The sequence below is a fragment of the Myzus persicae genome, unplaced genomic scaffold, assembly GCF_001856785.1.
Source record: "Myzus persicae strain clone G006 unplaced genomic scaffold, MPER_G0061.0, whole genome shotgun sequence".
Taxonomy (NCBI): domain Eukaryota; kingdom Metazoa; phylum Arthropoda; class Insecta; order Hemiptera; family Aphididae; genus Myzus; species Myzus persicae.
In genome coordinates this window covers 63,097-83,848 of record NW_019100470.1, presented here as the reverse complement: position 1 = coordinate 83,848, position 20,752 = coordinate 63,097, and the positions used below count along the sequence as shown (strand labels likewise).

The following is a 20,752-nucleotide window of genomic DNA, read 5'->3' as shown; positions in this document are numbered from 1 at the left end:
AAAATGAAATCTACGGGTCTTAATTAGTGAAAATGATAATATTACAGAATTTGCATATGTTTTTTTTATTCTTGCCAAGTTTAGGGTTAAAATATTAAAGTTATTATAATATTATTATGAATGCAAGAGTTGACAAAATGAAAGTTTGACTGAATATAAAGTTGCAGTTTGTCTAAAATAAGGCTTCAACGTTTTCAGAAAATGTTAGAAGTGAAAATTTAAAGTACTCGGGAAGGAAAAATTGTGATACGCGTTCGGACGATGTTAAAATAAGTCATCTAGAAACATATAATTTATAAATGCTGTATTTTTTTTTTTATTTGACCTGTGAATAAATGTTATACTATTATAATAAGTAGGTACCTACCTACTGATTAGGGTTGGTTTATCCTTATTTTAATATTCACTATACATCACACTGGCAACAGATATGATCGTATTATCTCTATCTACGTTAATTTTGTTAAAATTATGAAATATAATACCATGCTGTATTTCCAATCAGATTCTCGGTGGAATATTTTCGATTCAATAATGTCAATCATAATTCATAGCTAACTATAGCCATAGATTATTTTATTTTACTTTACTTTACCATATAAAAATATTCTTAAAATCGTAATTCATATTTTGCTCTATACACAGACGTGAACATTTATGATGATGATCTTTATCTTTCTCAGAGGCAACTCATTTTAGTAAGTTTATATTAATATACAATTTGAAATGAAATTTTATTTTTTATCGCTTTAACTCAACGATAACCTCTACAGTATGGGCTGAGAGCTATATTTATGGGCATTTTAATTTTTCGGACACAATAGATGGTTAAAACAAAAAGTTTCTTCGAGTATTCTTATAAATTATAATTCGTTTAATAATCTCATAACTATTTATAAAAGGAAATTATGTTTCGAAAATACGAAAAAAAAATTAAGAAACTTTAACTCTAAAGATGAAAAAAGGATGAAAAATAGATGACCACCGATGTACTACAGTATACAGAGGTATACACTCGTCATTGAGCGTATAAGTCATTGTGATGTAAATTGCATATTTCATAGGTAAAATTATTCTGAGCAAGCTATATTAGTGTAATTTAATATATTTTATGATATATTTATATTGCTATAATAGTACCTAATTTGTTGTTCTATTAGTAGGTTGAATTAATTTGGGCCAAAAACATTGAATTTATTACTTATATTATATTATTATATTATTCTAATTTATAACAGAATATATATGAAGGTTATCAATATTATTATACACAATAATAATGATTATTATTATTAACTTTTGAGCTACTACCGACTTATCGGAGAACGGTGTGATTAGGTTCGTGTTATAAATAAGCAATATTATATTTTAAAATTAATCTAAACGTTTAGAAAATGTCATTGACTGATTATGTATTTGTGCATAATATTATATACACAATCAGTCAATGACTATATTTTATATTGTAAAATATAATAATATGTGTAAAAGTTTCATTGGATAATATTTTTGAATTGCAAAAAAATAACTAAAATCTTTGTTTTTTGTCCAAATTAGAACTTAAATGTTTAAAAAAAGGAGAACTATGAATTCCATTTTCAAGTCTTGGCTATAAAATATGAACATTTTATAAATTGATAACTACAAAATTATTTGAAATCTTTCGTGATTTCGACGAATTTTATTAATAGTCTTATACTTCAAATGCTATTAAAAAAATCATGTCTGTATATCTTTAATATTTTTAAATAGCCGTAGTAAAATATTCTTAGAAACCTTGACTATACCATGTATCGAAAATGCCAATATAAACATTTGATGAAATTGCAAGTAGGTATCTACTGTTATTCGTTATTTAATTAACTATTATTACTATGAATTATTAGGGCACCCGAGTTGAAAACAAGTTTTACCAAAAAATACTCGTGTTTCTCTAAAATATATTTTGTCGATTATTTTGAAAAGTTTTGGGAATTTTTAATTCTGACCGCCCAAAATTACTAACTAGATTCACTTTCCTAACAGAAAAATGGTATTGAAGTTGAAAATCGAAAATTTACATTTTTTCTACTCCATACGCAAAAAACACACCCACACAGTTCATTGTAAGATCAATACATTTATCATCAAGTTTTTTCTGCCCAGAATGTAAAAAAAAAAAGCGTTTGCGTCCATGGCAGTGATAACGAAAAGTCGTCGGGTGGCGGTTTTATTTCTCCCGTGAAATCTAACAATAGTATGGCTGCACTTGCGATTTTATTGTTTGGAAATGCGTTTACCAAGTATTCGTTTTTGAATTCTTTTTCGATTCTGGCCAATCTCCTCAGCTCCCACGACAACTGGAACGCCGTGAGTATTGGATCGGCTGACGAGAGTGCGATCAGTGACGGACTGGCCAGTGCTCTATATTCGTTCACTCGACACATCGAGTATCGCAACGAATCCATTTTCGAAGATGTAATGCACTTCTCACATCCACACCTTAATAAAAAGTTATTATTATCATTATCATCGTTCGTTTTCTCGATTTCGTCACAATAATATCATCATGATATACCTAATATAATATATAAATTATAATTAATATTATTATAATCATAATAAATATGTTAACCATAAAACAAAATATGTTTACATTAAGAAATAAAATACAACGTAATTAATAGAACAATTTTACTTTCATGTCATAATTAAAAATATATTTTATTTGTTAGATTTTAAAATGTCATTAAGCTTATCTGATTTAAATGTTTTCAATTGGCGTTAAGAATAACATAAAATTATAAATTTAATGAAAAGCTCGGAAAATGCTAACTAAAAAATAGTTATATTGATTCGAATAATATTGAACACATTTTTTAGCTAAAAAAACATTGTCTAAGCTGTTACATTAATTAAAAAGTCATCTTCTTCCGTGTCCTAGCATAATGACGTATGTAAAAACGATAACATACGTTAATTGTATGAGTAGTTAGTACTAATGTTACAGACATTTAAATTGGTGATGTAGCTTGTGTACTGTATAATCATAACAATTTAAAAGTAATACATATTAGAAACGAGCTGATAGATAAAATTGAAAAAATTGATAAATATTATATAACACTTATTTTGACGAACGGGTTGTGAGGTACTTATAATTAATATATATTTCAAGGAAGGAACCTGTAGCATTGGGTGTGATACTGTGATCCAGTTGTTTGGTTTTTAATTAATATTATTAACAACGCGATTTTAAAACTAACGGTCGTTAATTCGAGAATATAATATTATTATTTTACTCGTATTTAAATAACGGTTAAATTCGGTATTGACAAAAACAATAAAATATACGTTATTTACGTAAATATAAGAAGTATCAAATACTTTTATCAGAAAACTATGTACCTGTCTAAATATAAAATAAATAATACATTCAATTGTATAAAAAAATAAAATAGTGTACCTACATGATTTTACGTGTCAATATAAATCATTAAACGAGCTTCCTTTGGGTTACTGCATAATATATACAGAGTGATTCAAAAACCATGTTAACGCTCCGATTTTGTTCTTCAATAATGCAGTTTTAAAAATCTGATTTTTGGAATTTTTAAACATACTTAAACTGTGTTTCCAAATTAACGAGATTGTTTGTAATACCTACTTAAGGAGTGTTCAGAGGGAATTACAAGCTTCTGTTTTTAAAATGAGAAACCCCCTTTTCTACTGTGAATTATTAAGTGAATAATTTTTTTGACGTATCAAAATCAAAATTCGAACTAGGAGTTTTTCAGCTATCTAACTTAATATGTACTGTGAATAATATGTATAAAATGAGTTTGGAAGATATAGGGCTATAAGATGATTTTAAAATTGTAGTGATCATTCTATTAATATTAAAAATGTGTGAAAAGAACCTAAGCATAATAAATACTAGATCCGATTATCATCTTCACTTTATATTTATTTTTAAACATTTTTAAGGACTATTATCCTTTGAATAAACAATTTGATAACTGAGCAAATACTCGTTCAAATTGTGTGTGAGGTACATCAACATTTTTTAAAATATTAACCACTATACCTATATCATTTATAGTGAAAATGGGGGGGGGGGGTTCTTATTTGAGAATTAGAAGTATGTATCTCCAATGACACTTATTAAACAGAACAAAACTTCTTCAGAATTTCTTAAGTGTGGTCTTAAACAATTCCAAAATTCAGATTTTGAATAGGTGGTTACATTATTAAGGATATATAGGACATGTTTATTGAATCACACTGTATAGTAACCATGCAAATTAAAATATAATTGTTTTCCAATATTTGAGAAACTATATAATATCGTTTCGATAGATTACATACACCAATTTAATTTTTAACCCACTCACGTGCAATATAATTACCTACGTACATGGGTACTTAAAACGCTAAAATTTAAATGGTAGGTAACTTTCATTCTCTTTTAGTAGTTTGACCTTTGAATCATATAACCATCGCTGTGATACACACTCCATACTTTTTATTTTATCGATGACACACAATCCATACCTACACAACAACACATGTACTATTTGAATGCGATGACTATATTATACTTGAAACGTTGAGACTATTGAAAATAATAGTTTTAAAAAGTGTTACGGAAGATTTATTTATATAACTATTGGACCTGTGTTTCGGAGTAAGTGTAACTGATATGGTTTAATGGACTAGCCGATGACATGAATAATGCCACAGCGTCTGTAAGTCTGCATGTAATCTGATCAAAAGTAATTAACGTGTAGGCACATAATATTAACTTTTTGGTGACAATGTCTTCACAACCACACCGTTTACATATTACATATAACTTTTAAACGCGTACGAATGATGTTTGAATGAAGTTTCTCTGTAGTTCAAGTAATTTCACTCACCGGGGTCAAGTTCCTCAAATATCATCCATAAAAACCATGTTACCTACTTTGACGTTTAATGTACCCTTCATTCTCACAATAATATGACCTAGTCTGCAGCAACTGATGATGAGCCACTCTGTATGCTTATAATATTATGCATGTATAGCCGTCTATAAGTTTAAACAGTTGTAACGGTTACCGACAACACCGACATTATATAGTATTCATGACGTAATAGTACAATATGTGTAGTAATTGAGTGGTGGGCATGAGATGTAGTTCAAACAATTTAAGGACGCGGATAATTGAAGATAAGAGAATTTATCTAGTAAAAAATAGTTTGATTATATAATGTATATAATATAATAGTAAGATAACAGAAGACAAATCGGGAGAAAGAATGAAAAATACATGTCGAACAGTTGGCGGAATGAGCAAGCGAAGTTTCAGAATACGCGATTAATATAGGTAAAAACTAAATAACGTTTAAAAGAGGAACCACACCACGTGTTGTCACCGTCTTAACAAATTTAAGACGTGGGCAATTTGCTTACAGCGGTTTCACTTTTGTGTTGTTAAATTTAATATTATAATAGAGTAAATTACATATTATTATTTATTATTATCAAACATTAAGGTAAGGACTATGAACATCACACAATATTTACATTTTTAACTAGGAGCTTATTCGTCTTATAATTTGCTTAGAAACTGAAATATCATAAAAACCCAACAAGGGGACACAATATACCTCCTATAAATGTTCTTACCTTTAAGCGTGATATAAATATTAAAGCTAACAACACAAAACCGTAACTGCTGAACCAAGCACTAGGTCAGGGCCACCCTCCCTCTCCAAGTACGTCCAAGTTATCGGAATGGGTGGGGGGGGGGACAGTCATGACAATAAAAAAAATAAAACTGAGAAATTATTTGTAGGCCACTGGTTAAACGCAAATCCGAAATGTCACACGTATATTGCAGTAAAACGGAGACAAAATAATATGAGGGGAGGGGTCCACTTAAAGCTAATATAGGTTTACTTGATTGTATGCGGCATCGGAAGTGTTGCTCCTCGGTCCAGCAACATTTTGATGATCTCATAGTTATTCTTGTGTGCGGCCAAAATGAGCGGCGTGATGTCAGGAGTGAAACAAGCGGTGTTCCAATCAACTTTTTCCCAACTCTAATAAAATATTACCATGATAAGTTACGTGCACGCGATTGTGTCCGTGAAGTTGAGCGTGATTTTCAAAATGCTTGAAAACAGTTGAACGACCAACTTCACGGATATTGCGCGATTATGAATTAAAACAATCTGTATTTTGAAATCGACAAATATCTAATTCTATGTTCTGTATAATTGTATAAACAATGTTGCAGGTTACACCTTATTATTGTCGGACGTCGGTATCAGTTTAACTATATTATAATTTATAGTATAGTAAACTGGTCTTACTGGTCAGTGGGTCAAACTCGTGGTGGCGTGAAGGAAGTCAACAGAGTTGTCCAGTAAGAGGCCCGATGCCTTTGAATTTTTGAAAGGACATGAGTGTTTGTGCAGAAGTCTGATTTATGGATAACCTAATGTGATTTTGAGGCAGATGAGGAGAAAGAGTAATATAATAATACTGTCAATCGGTCAATATTGGGTGAAAATGTATTAGATAACCGTTTTTTAATTGACAATCTAGGATCATCTGCGGTATCAAATTCATAAGAAAATAAAACATTTTCGTTAACCATTTGACATTTTATTACTTATAGGTAATAGCGCTGTCATTATTCAAACGAAAAAGACAGCTAAGTATGCATTTATTAATGGCTTTTGAAAATTAGAATGAACTGCATTTTAATGTTTTTGCTACTTCCGATTTACCGATAGTGGCAATGTAATATGGAATTTGAGAAGAACCGTAATAAGGAGCGCAAATTAGATAGGTTGTTTATAAATAATAAATACATATCATTAAAATTAATGTTTATATAAATATAAATTGTTCAACTAACACTATTTGTAAATAATAACAACAATGTTATTATTTTATTAATATAATTGAACGCAATAATGACAAGGTTAAATTATTAATTGTCTCTAATAATAATGAACAGTTGCAGTTTGATTATAATATTTTATTATACAAACAAATAACATGAAATCTTAATAACCACCACTTACCTTTATAATAATATATCGTATTATGAACAGAACACCTATACATATAATGTATGCACCGCGTGTAATCAGAATATTATTTAATGCATTTCTCAATTATGCAATATTATTTATACAGTTGTCGTAAAATGTTTTGAGAATATATTATATAATATGGTGATGCTTCCAAACGGATAATAATAGTGCTGACCTAAATCGATTTTAAATTTTTGACAGATAGGAAATGACAACTTTGCAAGTTAAATTGAATAAAAAATTATACGTTTCACAATCTGCACTCACGTATGGTTCGCCTTCCGTGTGCACCAATTCCTCGTATTGGAGAAGGAGCTCCACAGCCTCGACGAACTCGGCATTGATGGCGTGCAACAGATTGTCCTTGGGCCCCACGCCCATTACCACCAGCATTTCGAGCATTTCCAAATTTTCGGCTTCGATCGCTAGATTGATGGCACCTCGACCAAAAGAGTCGACGCAGTTGATGTCTATGTGCCCCGATCGAAAAGCTCGTTGGATCATCCTGTATACCGAAAAAAAAAATTTCTGTGAAATCATCAACCGATACCGTATCGAACTGAGTTCGGTACAATCAGCCTCTGCAATCATTGCGGCAGGATATAAATAACAAAATCTGGATTTTTAAATTTTAAACTATTTATCTACACGATTCCAACTGTAAGACAAAAATTGAAGACCTATAGGTTTATTACGTAATATACCAAAACTACGCATTTGAATAGATTTAAGTACGTATTTTACTCAATAGCCTGACCCTAACTAATTTTCAGCAACGACAAGTACGAACAAATGCGAAAGGCAGTTTTTCCTTCATGCCGTGTGTGTATACAGGGGGATTCAGAAAACATCCTCTCTCTAATTGTTTCCTTTGATTATGAGTTTATTCAAATTAAGGTTTTTAAATTAACTTAAAGACCATATTTTCAAATTCCTGAGATTTTTTGTACTACCTACTTGAGAAGTATGCTGTTGTGATAAAAACTTCTGATTTTCAAATAAGGACATACAACTCGCATTTCCTACTATAAATTATTCGTAAAAGTTCATGTATTTAATTCGAAATTCAAACAATTAGTTCCTCAGTTATTTGTACATGCTTGTACTAAATATAACAGTACCTAAAAATGGTTTTAAAAAAATAAAATGTATAGACGTAATATTGGTTCTAGTATTTAAGTACATTATACTTGGGAAATTTTTACAAATTTTAAACGTTAATGTATTTATATTACTAAAATGTTCAAACCACAGTAACCTATATGGCTATATCTTCTAAAATAATCATCGTGGACTTGTTATCCCCTTAATACCTAAACGCAAAAGTCGAATAGCTCAAAAACTACTAGTTCGAATTTATTTTGATCTTGATATATTACAATTTCAGAAAAAATATATACTAAATAGTTTCTTTTAATTTAAATCTTGTACATTTCTGTTTATAAACAACATTTTTATCATAACAGGACACTCCTAGCAAAAAAAATCTAAACAATTTGAATGTATGATCTTTAAGTACTTACATTAATACAAAATTCCAAAAATTGGGTTTTGAATAGGCAACTGCATTACTTAAGAAAGAAAAAGGGGCGAGTTCGATCGATGAATAACCTTTATAAAACGTCCCTATTGGCTAACAATTATTGTATAAGTGACACCAGTTAAGAACTCTAAGAAATTTAAAAAACGAACACTGTGTGGTGCATGACGTAGTGTTCGTGTGGTTTAGTATCTCAAAACTATTTAATTAAGTCTTCATATAAACATATAATGATTTTTTTAGTTATTTTAAAACTTATCAATTCAAAATATACTTTAGCATTTTATAAAAATATTATATTAGTGATACCGTGTCAGTGTCATTGATGTGGTTATGTCCTTTGACTTAATAGCGAAATTATTTATTGAAAAAACGGTTCAAACTAATTTCGATCTGTAGAACGCCAGTTTGATTATACCAAAAGATATAAACAAAATCGTATTTCCCCATATGAAATATGGTAATTTTAACAGTGCCTAACCTCAAACTTTAAACTTACTTCTTACCTAAACACAATTTAAAAATAATACGACACCCTTCTAAAAATTATGAATTTTAAGTCAAGATTCAATAATGATATTTGCGACTCGTAGCAAAGAAGGAGATTGAGCGGAATGCTGATTTGTACCGAATTGTAACTATTAAGTTATTTAAGCCATCTGCAATGTGACATATTTCATACTATAAAATATCATAAACACACACGTGGTAACCCTATAGTACCACAACCTCTACAGCTAATGGCCTCAGTTGCCGAAGCTTAAAAAAAAAAATAAAAAAATATCATGAGCTTGTGTGGGCGAACAAGAATGGTAAGGTCAAATTTTACTGAGGACAGTAAAAGGTACTTCATGTTCAAATTGCACTCGTACCGATTATTACATAAAATGTACACAAGACAGACGTACGTAAGAATAATTGGTATTTTTGCTACCTAAACCTTATTGTTTTCATGATAATAAATACCTATATACATACTTCCGTCATGTGGTTAAAATTTCAAAATAATGGTATGAAAATATATTTATTTTTTCAAAATAATAATGTAAAAATGAATACTATTTTCAAAACGAATAAATAGTTACAATATGATATAAAAATTCGAATTTGTGTAACAAACTAATAACATCATGTGATACTAAACCAATAGTCACACTCATAATTTTCAAATAAAATGAATATTCATAGCTTTATAAGTTCTATGGATCGATCGGATAAAGTGCACTTCAAACATTTTTTGATAGGTAAAGAGTGCAGTTCGACAATCCCCGTACAGTCGATGGGGTTGGATAATATTTTAGAGAAACGTCATTCAGTATTACATAATTTAGTCGTTATATGAGGTGTACGAATGTAGACAGGATGTTTTAATGCCGATAACCACATTTCAACAAACCGAAGCAGTGATTTATACAAATTAAATGATACAAGAGAAAAAATATCTAAACAAAACAATTAACACACTCATGAATAATACTTAATATACTTAATAGTATTTTTATTGGATATATTATATTAAATTAATTGATTTACCCCAGCTTCTGGCAGTTCTGTTAATTGGAGGATATACCTACTGTAAATTATTGGAAACATTAAACAGCGAACGAATTGAGTTTTAAATAATTTAAGAGTAAATATTATTTTAAATTGCTCAGTGTCAGAGTTCATCGTATATAATAATATGTAAACCTAATTAGTTGAAAAAAACACTCTAACGATTGAAAAATGAAAAAGATTATGAAAAAAAAAAAAAATAGTTTGAATAATTGGATAATTCAGCATAATATTACATGCGTTAAATTGAATACCTATTCAATTTAACGTACCTGCTACAAAATATATTGTTGAAATATCTCTTCATAATAGTTTATGGCATTATATTTATTATCATTTTCCACTGTTCGAATAATAAATCACAATTATTGTTCATTCGATTTATTATTTGTATGATTAAAAATTATCAAATAAAAAATTGCCGGAGCATGTAATATTACCTAAAAAATTCTTTACATTAGAAGTAAATGTAAGAAGTTATTAATACCTAATTAAAAAACGTAAAAGAAAAGTACACATTTTTATGATAGTATCTATTGAAGCCACAGACTACGGTCACTATAATCTACTCCAAATTTAAAATATTTAAAATACAAGTCTTAACTGAAACTTAAATCTAAAAACATTAAGTAATTATTATTATTTACATTTTATAGCTACGGTTTAGTATATTAAAAAAAAATGTACAAATTGCTCATGTGTTTTCTGCATAAAAGTTAATGAAATAGGTAAATACTCATAAGATATATTATATTATAACAAAAACCCGTCGAAATAATGGTTTACAGAGTATAAATCGGACCTATTTTTGGGTGCAAACCTAATTGTTGAATTATGATTACACTCAAAACTCTTCTTTGACTGCAAATCAATTTTTTTCTTACTACTACCTACAACGAGTGGGTACCACATCTACGCCAATTTTTGCATATAGCTTAAACCACAATTCATCATACAAAAATAAATAAAATAATATTAATATTTAGTAGTTTCGAGTATGGGATTATACTAATATTTAAATTCAATATTACGGATAGTATTTTTAAACTGAAAAAATATCGTGTTTAAATCAATTTATTAAAACCGTCATACCACAATTCATTTTTTATTTCCATAAAATATAATTTTCAGTGTATGTAAAATCTCGTTGAACCGCAAATACACAAGTGAGGTAAGTATATAAATGTTTTATACATCTATTCATTTTATAATGTCGTTGATTTATTCGAATTTATAATACATTACAAGCTAAACTACTGGTTTAGGTGTGACCATAATCTCAAGATCAAAGTCATATCCGCTGTGCAAGATATTTTCAAAAGTCGTGCACACGAACACGTGAACAATGTATACATACCTACTTAACTTTCGTTTCGTTTAAAGTCAATACAAAATATAAAGGCCAACAAACGAGTTTCGCTTTTTTCGGTACAACGAGATCTCGTGTTCCTATAATATCGAAAAAAATATTTCCCGATTAGAAATTAGAATATGTTCTGATGACTATATGGGTGAGTACCTAGTGCGAACCCGGAAATAATTGTTTCGGCATAGGCACGGCCGATTTAGATGTAAATAATTACAAAATGTAATAATTATCTTTGTTAAGAACAATAGAGCACGAAACGTGTTTACAATCAACTAATCCGGCCGATAGCCAATTTAACGGAAAATGCACTATGTGCATCGTAGGCACATTTTAGTGCGTGCACCATAGTTTACAGTTGCACCTATTATAATATATTATTATGATTATTTTGTGCATTAGATCGATGCCCGAGTGATGCCCGTCGCTCATGAAAATCGCATTATGTATACGAATCACTTTAAAAATCGTTTTTAAAAATATATCACCGCTGGTCACACGCACTCGTGTACCTATAAATACGACTGCAGTCAATTCGTCGACTCAGTGCGCATAATATATCATAAATAAAACATTAACGTTATTGAATTATTCAGCTCAATCACGATTATCAATACCTATTATTGTTTTATAAAAAAAATCAGACGTTCTTTCGTAGGTAGGTGTATCGTGAATGTATTATGTATAAGTCCGATTTACGATACCTAAGTATGGTATAATATTTCTTACAATATACACCCCAATAAGTTCAATATTACTATTAATTATCTGTTAAAATTTATATTTTTCGAGCCAAGGCTATACTTACTATTACAACGTCTACAAAGATTATAACCTCAGTAATTTAAATGCATTATACTTTAAACATGCATGTCCGTATTTTATGTTTGATTACAGAAAGATATTATTGAAACTTCTGCACATCATTAAAACACAAGATTTAATAAATTAATTGGTTTTATTGTTCCAAAAACTAGAACAAATGTTAATAGATTTTATATTTTATATGTATCACTTTAAAATTTCATTTACATTCATTCGGCGACAGTTATATATTATTTAAACGGCGCCTACATAAATACCATAGATTTTGATAATCTCTCTCTTAAAATTATATGATCAAATTTAAATTTAAGTTCATATTATAGAAATTGTTAGTCGTGTTTATTTTACATTATTCTATTTTTCTGTCAAATATTACAACTCATGCACTCACATCAGTCACCTCATCGCAACCATAGGCTCTAGTGAGTAGACCAATAATTTATAAATTATTTTTTTTAAACGTTATCATTGCCTTTATTGATTAAACAAATAAATAATAAACATAATATATTATTCATACATATATATATACATTTAAATATTTAGATCTGTGTGTTGGTGTTTGCGATTCGAACACTACACCCGCTGTACTATACCTATCCTGATTCTTTTTGCAATTATTTTTCCTCTAATAACTTATAGATAGGTAGGTACCTCCTAATGATTACACTAATCTCAGGTACCTATGTCGGTATATTATAATATCATTATAAGATATGTATCACTACGACTCACATTCACTATACTACACCGAACGAAAACGTGCGCACCTGACTAAAATCCGAATTGCGTAATCAAAGCGTAACAGTAACTAGGTGCACGTTTTGGTCGACGGTTATTGCGTACACACTCGTATAATATAATATATATATTTTTTGGTACGTAATATAATACACAATTATTACCTACATACGCCCAAATATATATATATATGAGTACAGATAATTATTCAACAGATAGTCGATGCATGGCGTGTGCTCGGGGTTGATAATATTATTATAATATTTTGTTATGAACAGTGACGTCAATGATAGAATATAATAAGAATATGTCGTACTAAATAATCAGAACCGTCGTATATTATATCTATTATGTTATGACTAGAGGTCGGATTTTTATGATTTTACATATTTGTTTCTAGTTTATGCAGTTAAATGGGAGTGAGAAATCTTTACGAATCATGAAACACAGAATTCACAGGAAAAAATTTATTTTGCATAAAAAAGCATATTTTAGAGGTTAGAGAATATTTAACACGTTAGAGAATATTTGGGAATATTTTTGTGATACCCGGCATATAATGAACATATTTCACGCATATCAGCATTTGATAAATACAATGTTCACTAAATGATTTATTTCCGGATTTTAATAAAAATTAATCTCCAGGTATTCCTTATCGATTGCGAAAGCACAACGGTTATTTCGTTAGCTGTCACGACTATACATCGAACAATATATAGTAATTAATTGTTATTGTAAAATTAATTTAGTTAAATATTTTTAAAACCAAATTAATAAAAAATTAATTTAAACTGTTTTTTTTTTTTTATATCAAAAGAATATTTTGCATATTTAAGGACATAAAACATCATATATCTGGTATTTTAAAGGAATATTAAGAGAATATATTTCTTATTTTATGTGACATATAAACATCATATTTTAAGGATTTTAAAAGAATATAAATCCGACCTCTAGTTATGACAGTCGGCGCCCAAAGGACGGGGATGATAAAAAACAAATATAATACTGCGTGCACTATCTTTCCTGCAAACGTTTTTTTTTGTTTATTGTATATTTTTTTTAAACAATATATTGTAATATGATAGTAATAAGTGCTTGTGACACATAATTAAATCTGTGTTTTTATGATTAAATCTGCGTGTTCTGCAAAGTTCTATAAAAATATTCATTTTAACAGAATTGAAAAGCACTCACTTTTGACTAGCTATTTAAATATTGAAAATATAAAATTATAATTCGTACATTTAAAATATTCAAAATTTATTTTTCAGGTGTCACGAAATTGAATCATAAGTTTTAATTTATTTGTCAAACAAAATAGTTTACGTAATATTATAAAAAAAAAGAACGCTACTCGATATTTTTCTTCAAGCAGGTTCGCTGTAAATTATTGTTTTCATTTTAAAATGTATGCGGGTATGCATCACCACAGGACGGTCCTTAAGACTTAAGTAGGTAGTAAAAAAAATCACAAGAATTTTAAAATATGTTCTTAAAGTATATTTAAAAATTCAAAAAGTCAGAATTTTAATAGCTCCATTATTAAAGGAAAAATTAGGAGTGAGCATGCTTGATGAATCACCCCGTAAATTATAAAAAAAATGTATGTTCGTTTATTTTTTTTACCTTTTAATTTTAATAACAGAGAGTGCATATTAAGGCATATTATATAGGCGTTTACACATAAAAAAAATCATTGTTGTGGTTGAATAAACTTCTCAATTATACTTAATATTTGATGGACGAGTCCTTATACCAAATCAAAACATTACACAGGTGTTAAACCTAAATCTAAATAATCATATTATTAATCATCCATGTTATTCTGATTTCAAAGCTTTTTTTCTGTGAAATATGGGTTCTAACTCTCTAAGAATTACTAATTTACTAATTTGTATGCTCTTGTAATTTTCAAACTACACGTAGGTTCCTAGGTATTTGCAAAATAATTGGGTATAATTAAAATGTATCCATTATTTGCATTTTGAGAATTATATTTAAAATAGTACTTCATATTATACTAACATGTTTATTATATATGTTCTACTTGTCATTAATTTATTGTGTATAGGTAACTGTAATTTGTTATTTATTATTACATCTTTATTACAATTTATAACACAATCGTTTACTAACCACTTAATGATTTGTTTCATAATTTACAATGACAGTATTTTTATAACACTTTAACCATTGTAAAGGGTATTTAGTCTTGACATTTTTTCAAAAAAACAACATAAAAATGCATGTCACCGCCTTATATTTACCCATCGAATATACTTAGTGCAAAAGTACATTAAAATAAATATAAAATGTTATTATAATATAATAACGTTATGTAAAATTATGCGCATTATTGAAATACGGTTCGTAAACTATTTGTTATTCATTTAGTCGAAATTTGTTGAAGTAGTTAGATATTAAACCCGTTACCTACCTATAGGTTATCATTTTTATTAAATTATAAATTATATTTTAAAACTTGATTGTCAATAATTATAATAATAGATATTTTATATGTTGTGCAACTTGTTTGTTGTAGATTATTCAACGTAATACATTTAATTATTTGTTTTAGTTTCCACTTCATTATTATACCTTCATTCATTCATACCTATTTTATAAGTTATTAAGAGGATGTCAGCGCACCATCCATTTTCGTTCTGTCCGACCCACTCGCAACATATCAAATTAATGTTTAGCAGAATCAACCCTGTGTTGTAATTATTAATGCTAGAGTGCATTCACTTATATCATTAAACTTTAAGCTAATGACATTAACCGTGTCCCTACGTTGGTTTTTTCACGATATTTTAATTTGTATACAATTTATAATCATTTTTGAGTTGTAATTATTTACACTTTCATAACACTTATATAAAAATTTAAAAAGAAAATAGCAATCGTAGGGACACATGTTCTTACCTAAATATAAATTTGCTATTGCGAGGAAAACATATTGTGTGCAGAAACCCTCGTAAATAAGTTTTTTAATGAGCCTATATGATTTTCAGTATTAAATAGATATTTTTTTTTACTCAGATACAATAACTTGTTTTGTGGTCAATTAATTATCTGGTTTTACTCATTGGATTCTAACTTTTGACGATGCCGATGAGTGTTTCGCACGCAAGGCCGTAGCCCGGGGAGGGGGGGTAGTAGTCCGTAGCCCGGAGGCGAAATAAGATTTAATTATTTTTGAAATAAAGATTAATTTAATTTAAATTATATTTTTATATTTTCATATTTTATTATATAATATAACATATTTATACTCTAACCCCCCCCCCTAAATATTTTTCTGGCTACGGTCTTGTTCGCACATATTGACTAAAAAGTAACTAACGAAAATTAAACTAAAACAATTATCATTATTTTTGATAGATAAACTAAATGTACTTAAACATATCAGATTATTATAGATGTCTCTTTTGACTTAAGTGTTAACAATTATATTCATAGACAGCATTACAGACACCTACCTACTATTTACATAACACTTTACTCCTTATAACTACACATAGGTACCAATTACCAGCTATAATCATTACCGAGTTATAAATAAATAACGTAGTAAATACATCTCTCTTAATTGTATCGCTAACCTATGGTAGTATACCTTAATTGGAGGATTGATTATTCTCCAATACCTTTGAACTTAATTTAAAAAATAAATGTTCAAACACAAATCCCCGTTTATATAGCTTTGCATACAACTGAACAGACGCATTAACAATGTTTTAGCTTTGATAATAATGAATAAGTGTTAATTATTGCAGTTCCTTCTACAAACACAACTTAAGTAACGCCGCCGTAGGTGCTATGATAGTATTACATATATTTTGCATAATCGATGTCCATCCAATCCTTTACGGCTGAATCAATAACTCAATTAATTATTATATCAGTCCTACAAGTAATTATATTTGTTTTTGTACGGATTTCAGTGCTGTTGGTTCCCCATTACACGTGATTTCGTTTTCGTTCATAAAATAACGTCTGCAGTTTCGTCTATACAATTTAATATTAATAAGGTACATAATTTACTGAAGGTTTTTGACTTGTTGATCGCGATACAATACCGCCTAATCGCGCCTTTATATAAATAATAAATATAATTGTATAGATAAAAAAATTTTAAAATATTTCCTGTCTAAAACACTTTATTCTTATGTCCGTTTTATGCATACTATGTTTTATTTAGTTAATTCTAAATTGTTAACTATAATTTGTATTAATTCAAAATAAATTATGATTCAAATATAATATACTTTTGGTATTGTAAGGTGTTTTTATTTAAATTATTAATTATTATTATTACTGTCTATCGTTTTGATCCTTATACATTTTTTGTGATTGTTAATTGACTATATTAGGAATTTTTTTAATTAATTGTAATAATATAATAATGACACACGCTTTTTATATTTATTATATCAAAAGCTCCAATACGTCTAAAATAATCGATTGTATTATTATAAACTTACAATTATATTAGAAGGTATACAACTAATAATAATGAGCTAAATTATAAAAACTAAATCGAAAAAAATTATTGAACATTTTACAACGTTGTTTGGGCGAATTCAATTTGAAAACTAAGAGTACTCCTTCCTGCCAAATTCATTTCTGCACAAGACACAGTTGGTCGACTAAAGACGACGCAATTATAATATGTGTACTAATCGCTTTATTCAGTATAAATATGATTAACCGTTCATAGATCGAATTGCATCAGAGTGTATAGAATTTTGAAACGAAAGTAAAAAATATATTATAAGACTCATAACGCCAGAAAAGTTATCCATATAGCCTCGAATAAAACTATATTTTGTTTTCAATAATTAAATGCGCCCTCTCACCCCCCCCCCCCCTATTAATTAGGCAATTATATTGTTAATAATAATATTGAGGTCCATCCATCATTTTAATAGTCATTTAATGTCATTGATACAGAATTCTTGGTCACACGAGGATCTCACACGGGTACTATTGCATGAAGGCATCATGGACAGAACCATGCAATTTATAAACGATAACCACACACACGTTCGTGCACTGTCCATATTATGTTACAGCAGCCATACAGAAATGTCAAATGTCAAGAAATGTATAATATTTTATTAATTAAAACAAAATCTAAATGTTTAAATTGATCCACCTATTATATAGTTACCTATAGCTAGTCCCGTGTATTATCATAATGGCGTATTCACGTGCTACCATCTATCAGACGGTTTTTCTTTCTAGACGGTTGGACCAATTTTGTTTTTCAAATACTAAACTAATGTTACCTAACAAAGTTCGATTATTTTGACGGTTAAGCCGTGGACGATGGTGTGAGCCAGCCCATGGCTGCAAATAGTGCAAACTGTTTGTATTTAGTGCTGCGCATTCGTTACATAGGTATATTAAATGTTATTAATTTATTATTATTGGTGTACGTAATTTATAGCGCGTGCACGTAACCTTGACTCATTGGACGCTGGCGAGTAGTTTTAATTCATCCCGCAATATAAATTGGGATCGGATATCACGGTCATTAGGTACGACCAAAGGCGAAATCCGATTAGACAACCGACGGACGCACACGTCATTGATCCGAATACTAAATAGGTACCTATACCTGTACGGTATACTACCAAAAAGTCCTAGAAAAAAAAAAGTCCGTGGTAAAAAAGCCCGGTACATATAATTAGGTAAAAGAAAAAATATGATGTGATGCACAATCGAATTTCCAATTAGTATTAATACAAATTGTAACTAAATGACCTAGGTGCCTGGCGAAATTAATCAATAATCTTGTAGGTGCCTACCAATATCTCAAAATACTCACAAAATATATCGGTTCAATATATTATTTTAAATATTGTTACACAATACACATATATTATATATGCCGGAATTTTTTTAGTTGAGATAGTTAATACTTAATTAAACTGAGAAATCATTATAATGTATTATATGTATATGATAGTTGATACTAAGTACCTACCCAATTATAATCATTGAATTTTTTTTTTAATTTATTATTTTAAATATTGTTACATATATATACCGGACTTTCTTACCTCGGACTTTTTAGACTTAGGACTTATCTACTTCAGGTTTTTTACTTAGGTGTTTTTTACCCCGGAATTTTAATCGCGATTCACCTGACACCTGTACAGTGTGCATGCGTAGTGCCTTTGAGTGTGATTGGGCTTGTTATAAAATAATATAATACCTAATACAATAACAATGTAATACATTAAAAACTAATGTCAATGTGTAATGTGTATATAGGAACGCGTCGCATGTGTACATTTAAAGTCGAATCGTACAACTTCTAAACTTACATTTTATTGGCGAACGGAGTTATTTACTATATTTAACCATCGTATTTGAAGTGGCCAGTGGTGTGACATATATTATCATAAATTTATAGCTATGGCCTGTGAACACCTATAGATCTCGTCGACTGGCGACTGAATAATATATAGTATACCTACTCTACATAGGTACTCACGACCTCGAGCTTAATTTTCACGAAGCCGAACCTACGATAATTAAAATTACCTAGGTAGGTATATATCGAAATGTAAACAATTATTGTTTTGTTTCCTCGCACTAAAATGTACACGGTTTCCAATAACGCTATTGGTTATCATAATATAACAATGCATTTAAAATTATATCTACTTATGCTCTAATTATATGGCCTATTTTCATCGTTTTCATAATTTTTTATAATATTGTGTACCATAGGCGGAACTAGAGTTCAAATTCTGGGAGGGAGGGGGGCTACAACCCTCGCAACTAAACTATTAACATAAATTAACCCACAGAAGGCCTATACAATATTTTTGGGGGGATAAGGCCCCCTAGCTCCCCTCTCACTAGTTGCGCCACTGTGGTTCACTTATAGTACAATTCAACACGAGGTATATAAATATAATTTTAAAAGTTTTGTAGATATTCCATTCAAATAAAAGTATTTACTATCAATTTGAATATCATATATTCGAAGGAAATCGTTAAACATGCACAAAAATCGTTGTTCTTCAAAAATATAAATGTATACAAACATTTTCAATACAAAGTAATAACTGACTTGGATCTCCGTTGACATAGTGAATAAATCGATAATATAATCCAATCATGAATTATAAGCTACTTGCATAACATTATCGTATATCTACATACAGCGGTTTAATTTTATGATAATTTACCTAATGTGTGCGTATAATATCAAGGATGCGAATTCATAGACGTATATTAACTGTAAGTACCGACAAAATATCGTCTATAGACAATTGTATATAATACAATGTCCAATATTTTTTAGTTATTCGGCCTTGTCAAACATTTAAAACAAATGAGTGCACGAAAGTCACATCCATATGTAGGTCATATCTACAAAAATAATATAATATACACAATCTGGAAGAAATGAATTTCACCTACAAACTCGAAAATTTTCTGAAAATTTTGGCTTAAATTTGACTTATTATTTAAATACGTGCTCAAGACTATGTAGCCACCTAAAGCGGATAATGTGTTTTTTTTGACCGAAGCTTTCGAGAAGATCCCGTTAGCTACGGGGTCATATAATATATACTTTTGTGGATCCCGTCACATCAAAATTGTATTATGTCTACAGTTTAAGT

The 20,752-nt window shown here is 29.1% G+C and overlaps 1 protein-coding gene across 1 annotated transcript in view; it reads right to left on the bottom strand.

Moving 5' to 3' along the window:
- The window catches only part of LOC111041229 (transient-receptor-potential-like protein), a 48,598-nt gene that overhangs the window by 25,281 nt on the left and 2,565 nt on the right, over positions 1 to 20,752 (bottom strand). The window contains exons 2-4 of the mRNA XM_022325478.1: positions 7,339 to 7,576; positions 5,924 to 6,066; positions 2,280 to 2,481 (exon numbers count right to left, since the gene is read on the bottom strand). Coding sequence (XP_022181170.1) covers positions 2,280 to 2,481; positions 5,924 to 6,066; positions 7,339 to 7,576 — 583 coding nt within the window. The remainder of the gene's footprint in view (positions 1 to 2,279; positions 2,482 to 5,923; positions 6,067 to 7,338; positions 7,577 to 20,752) is intronic.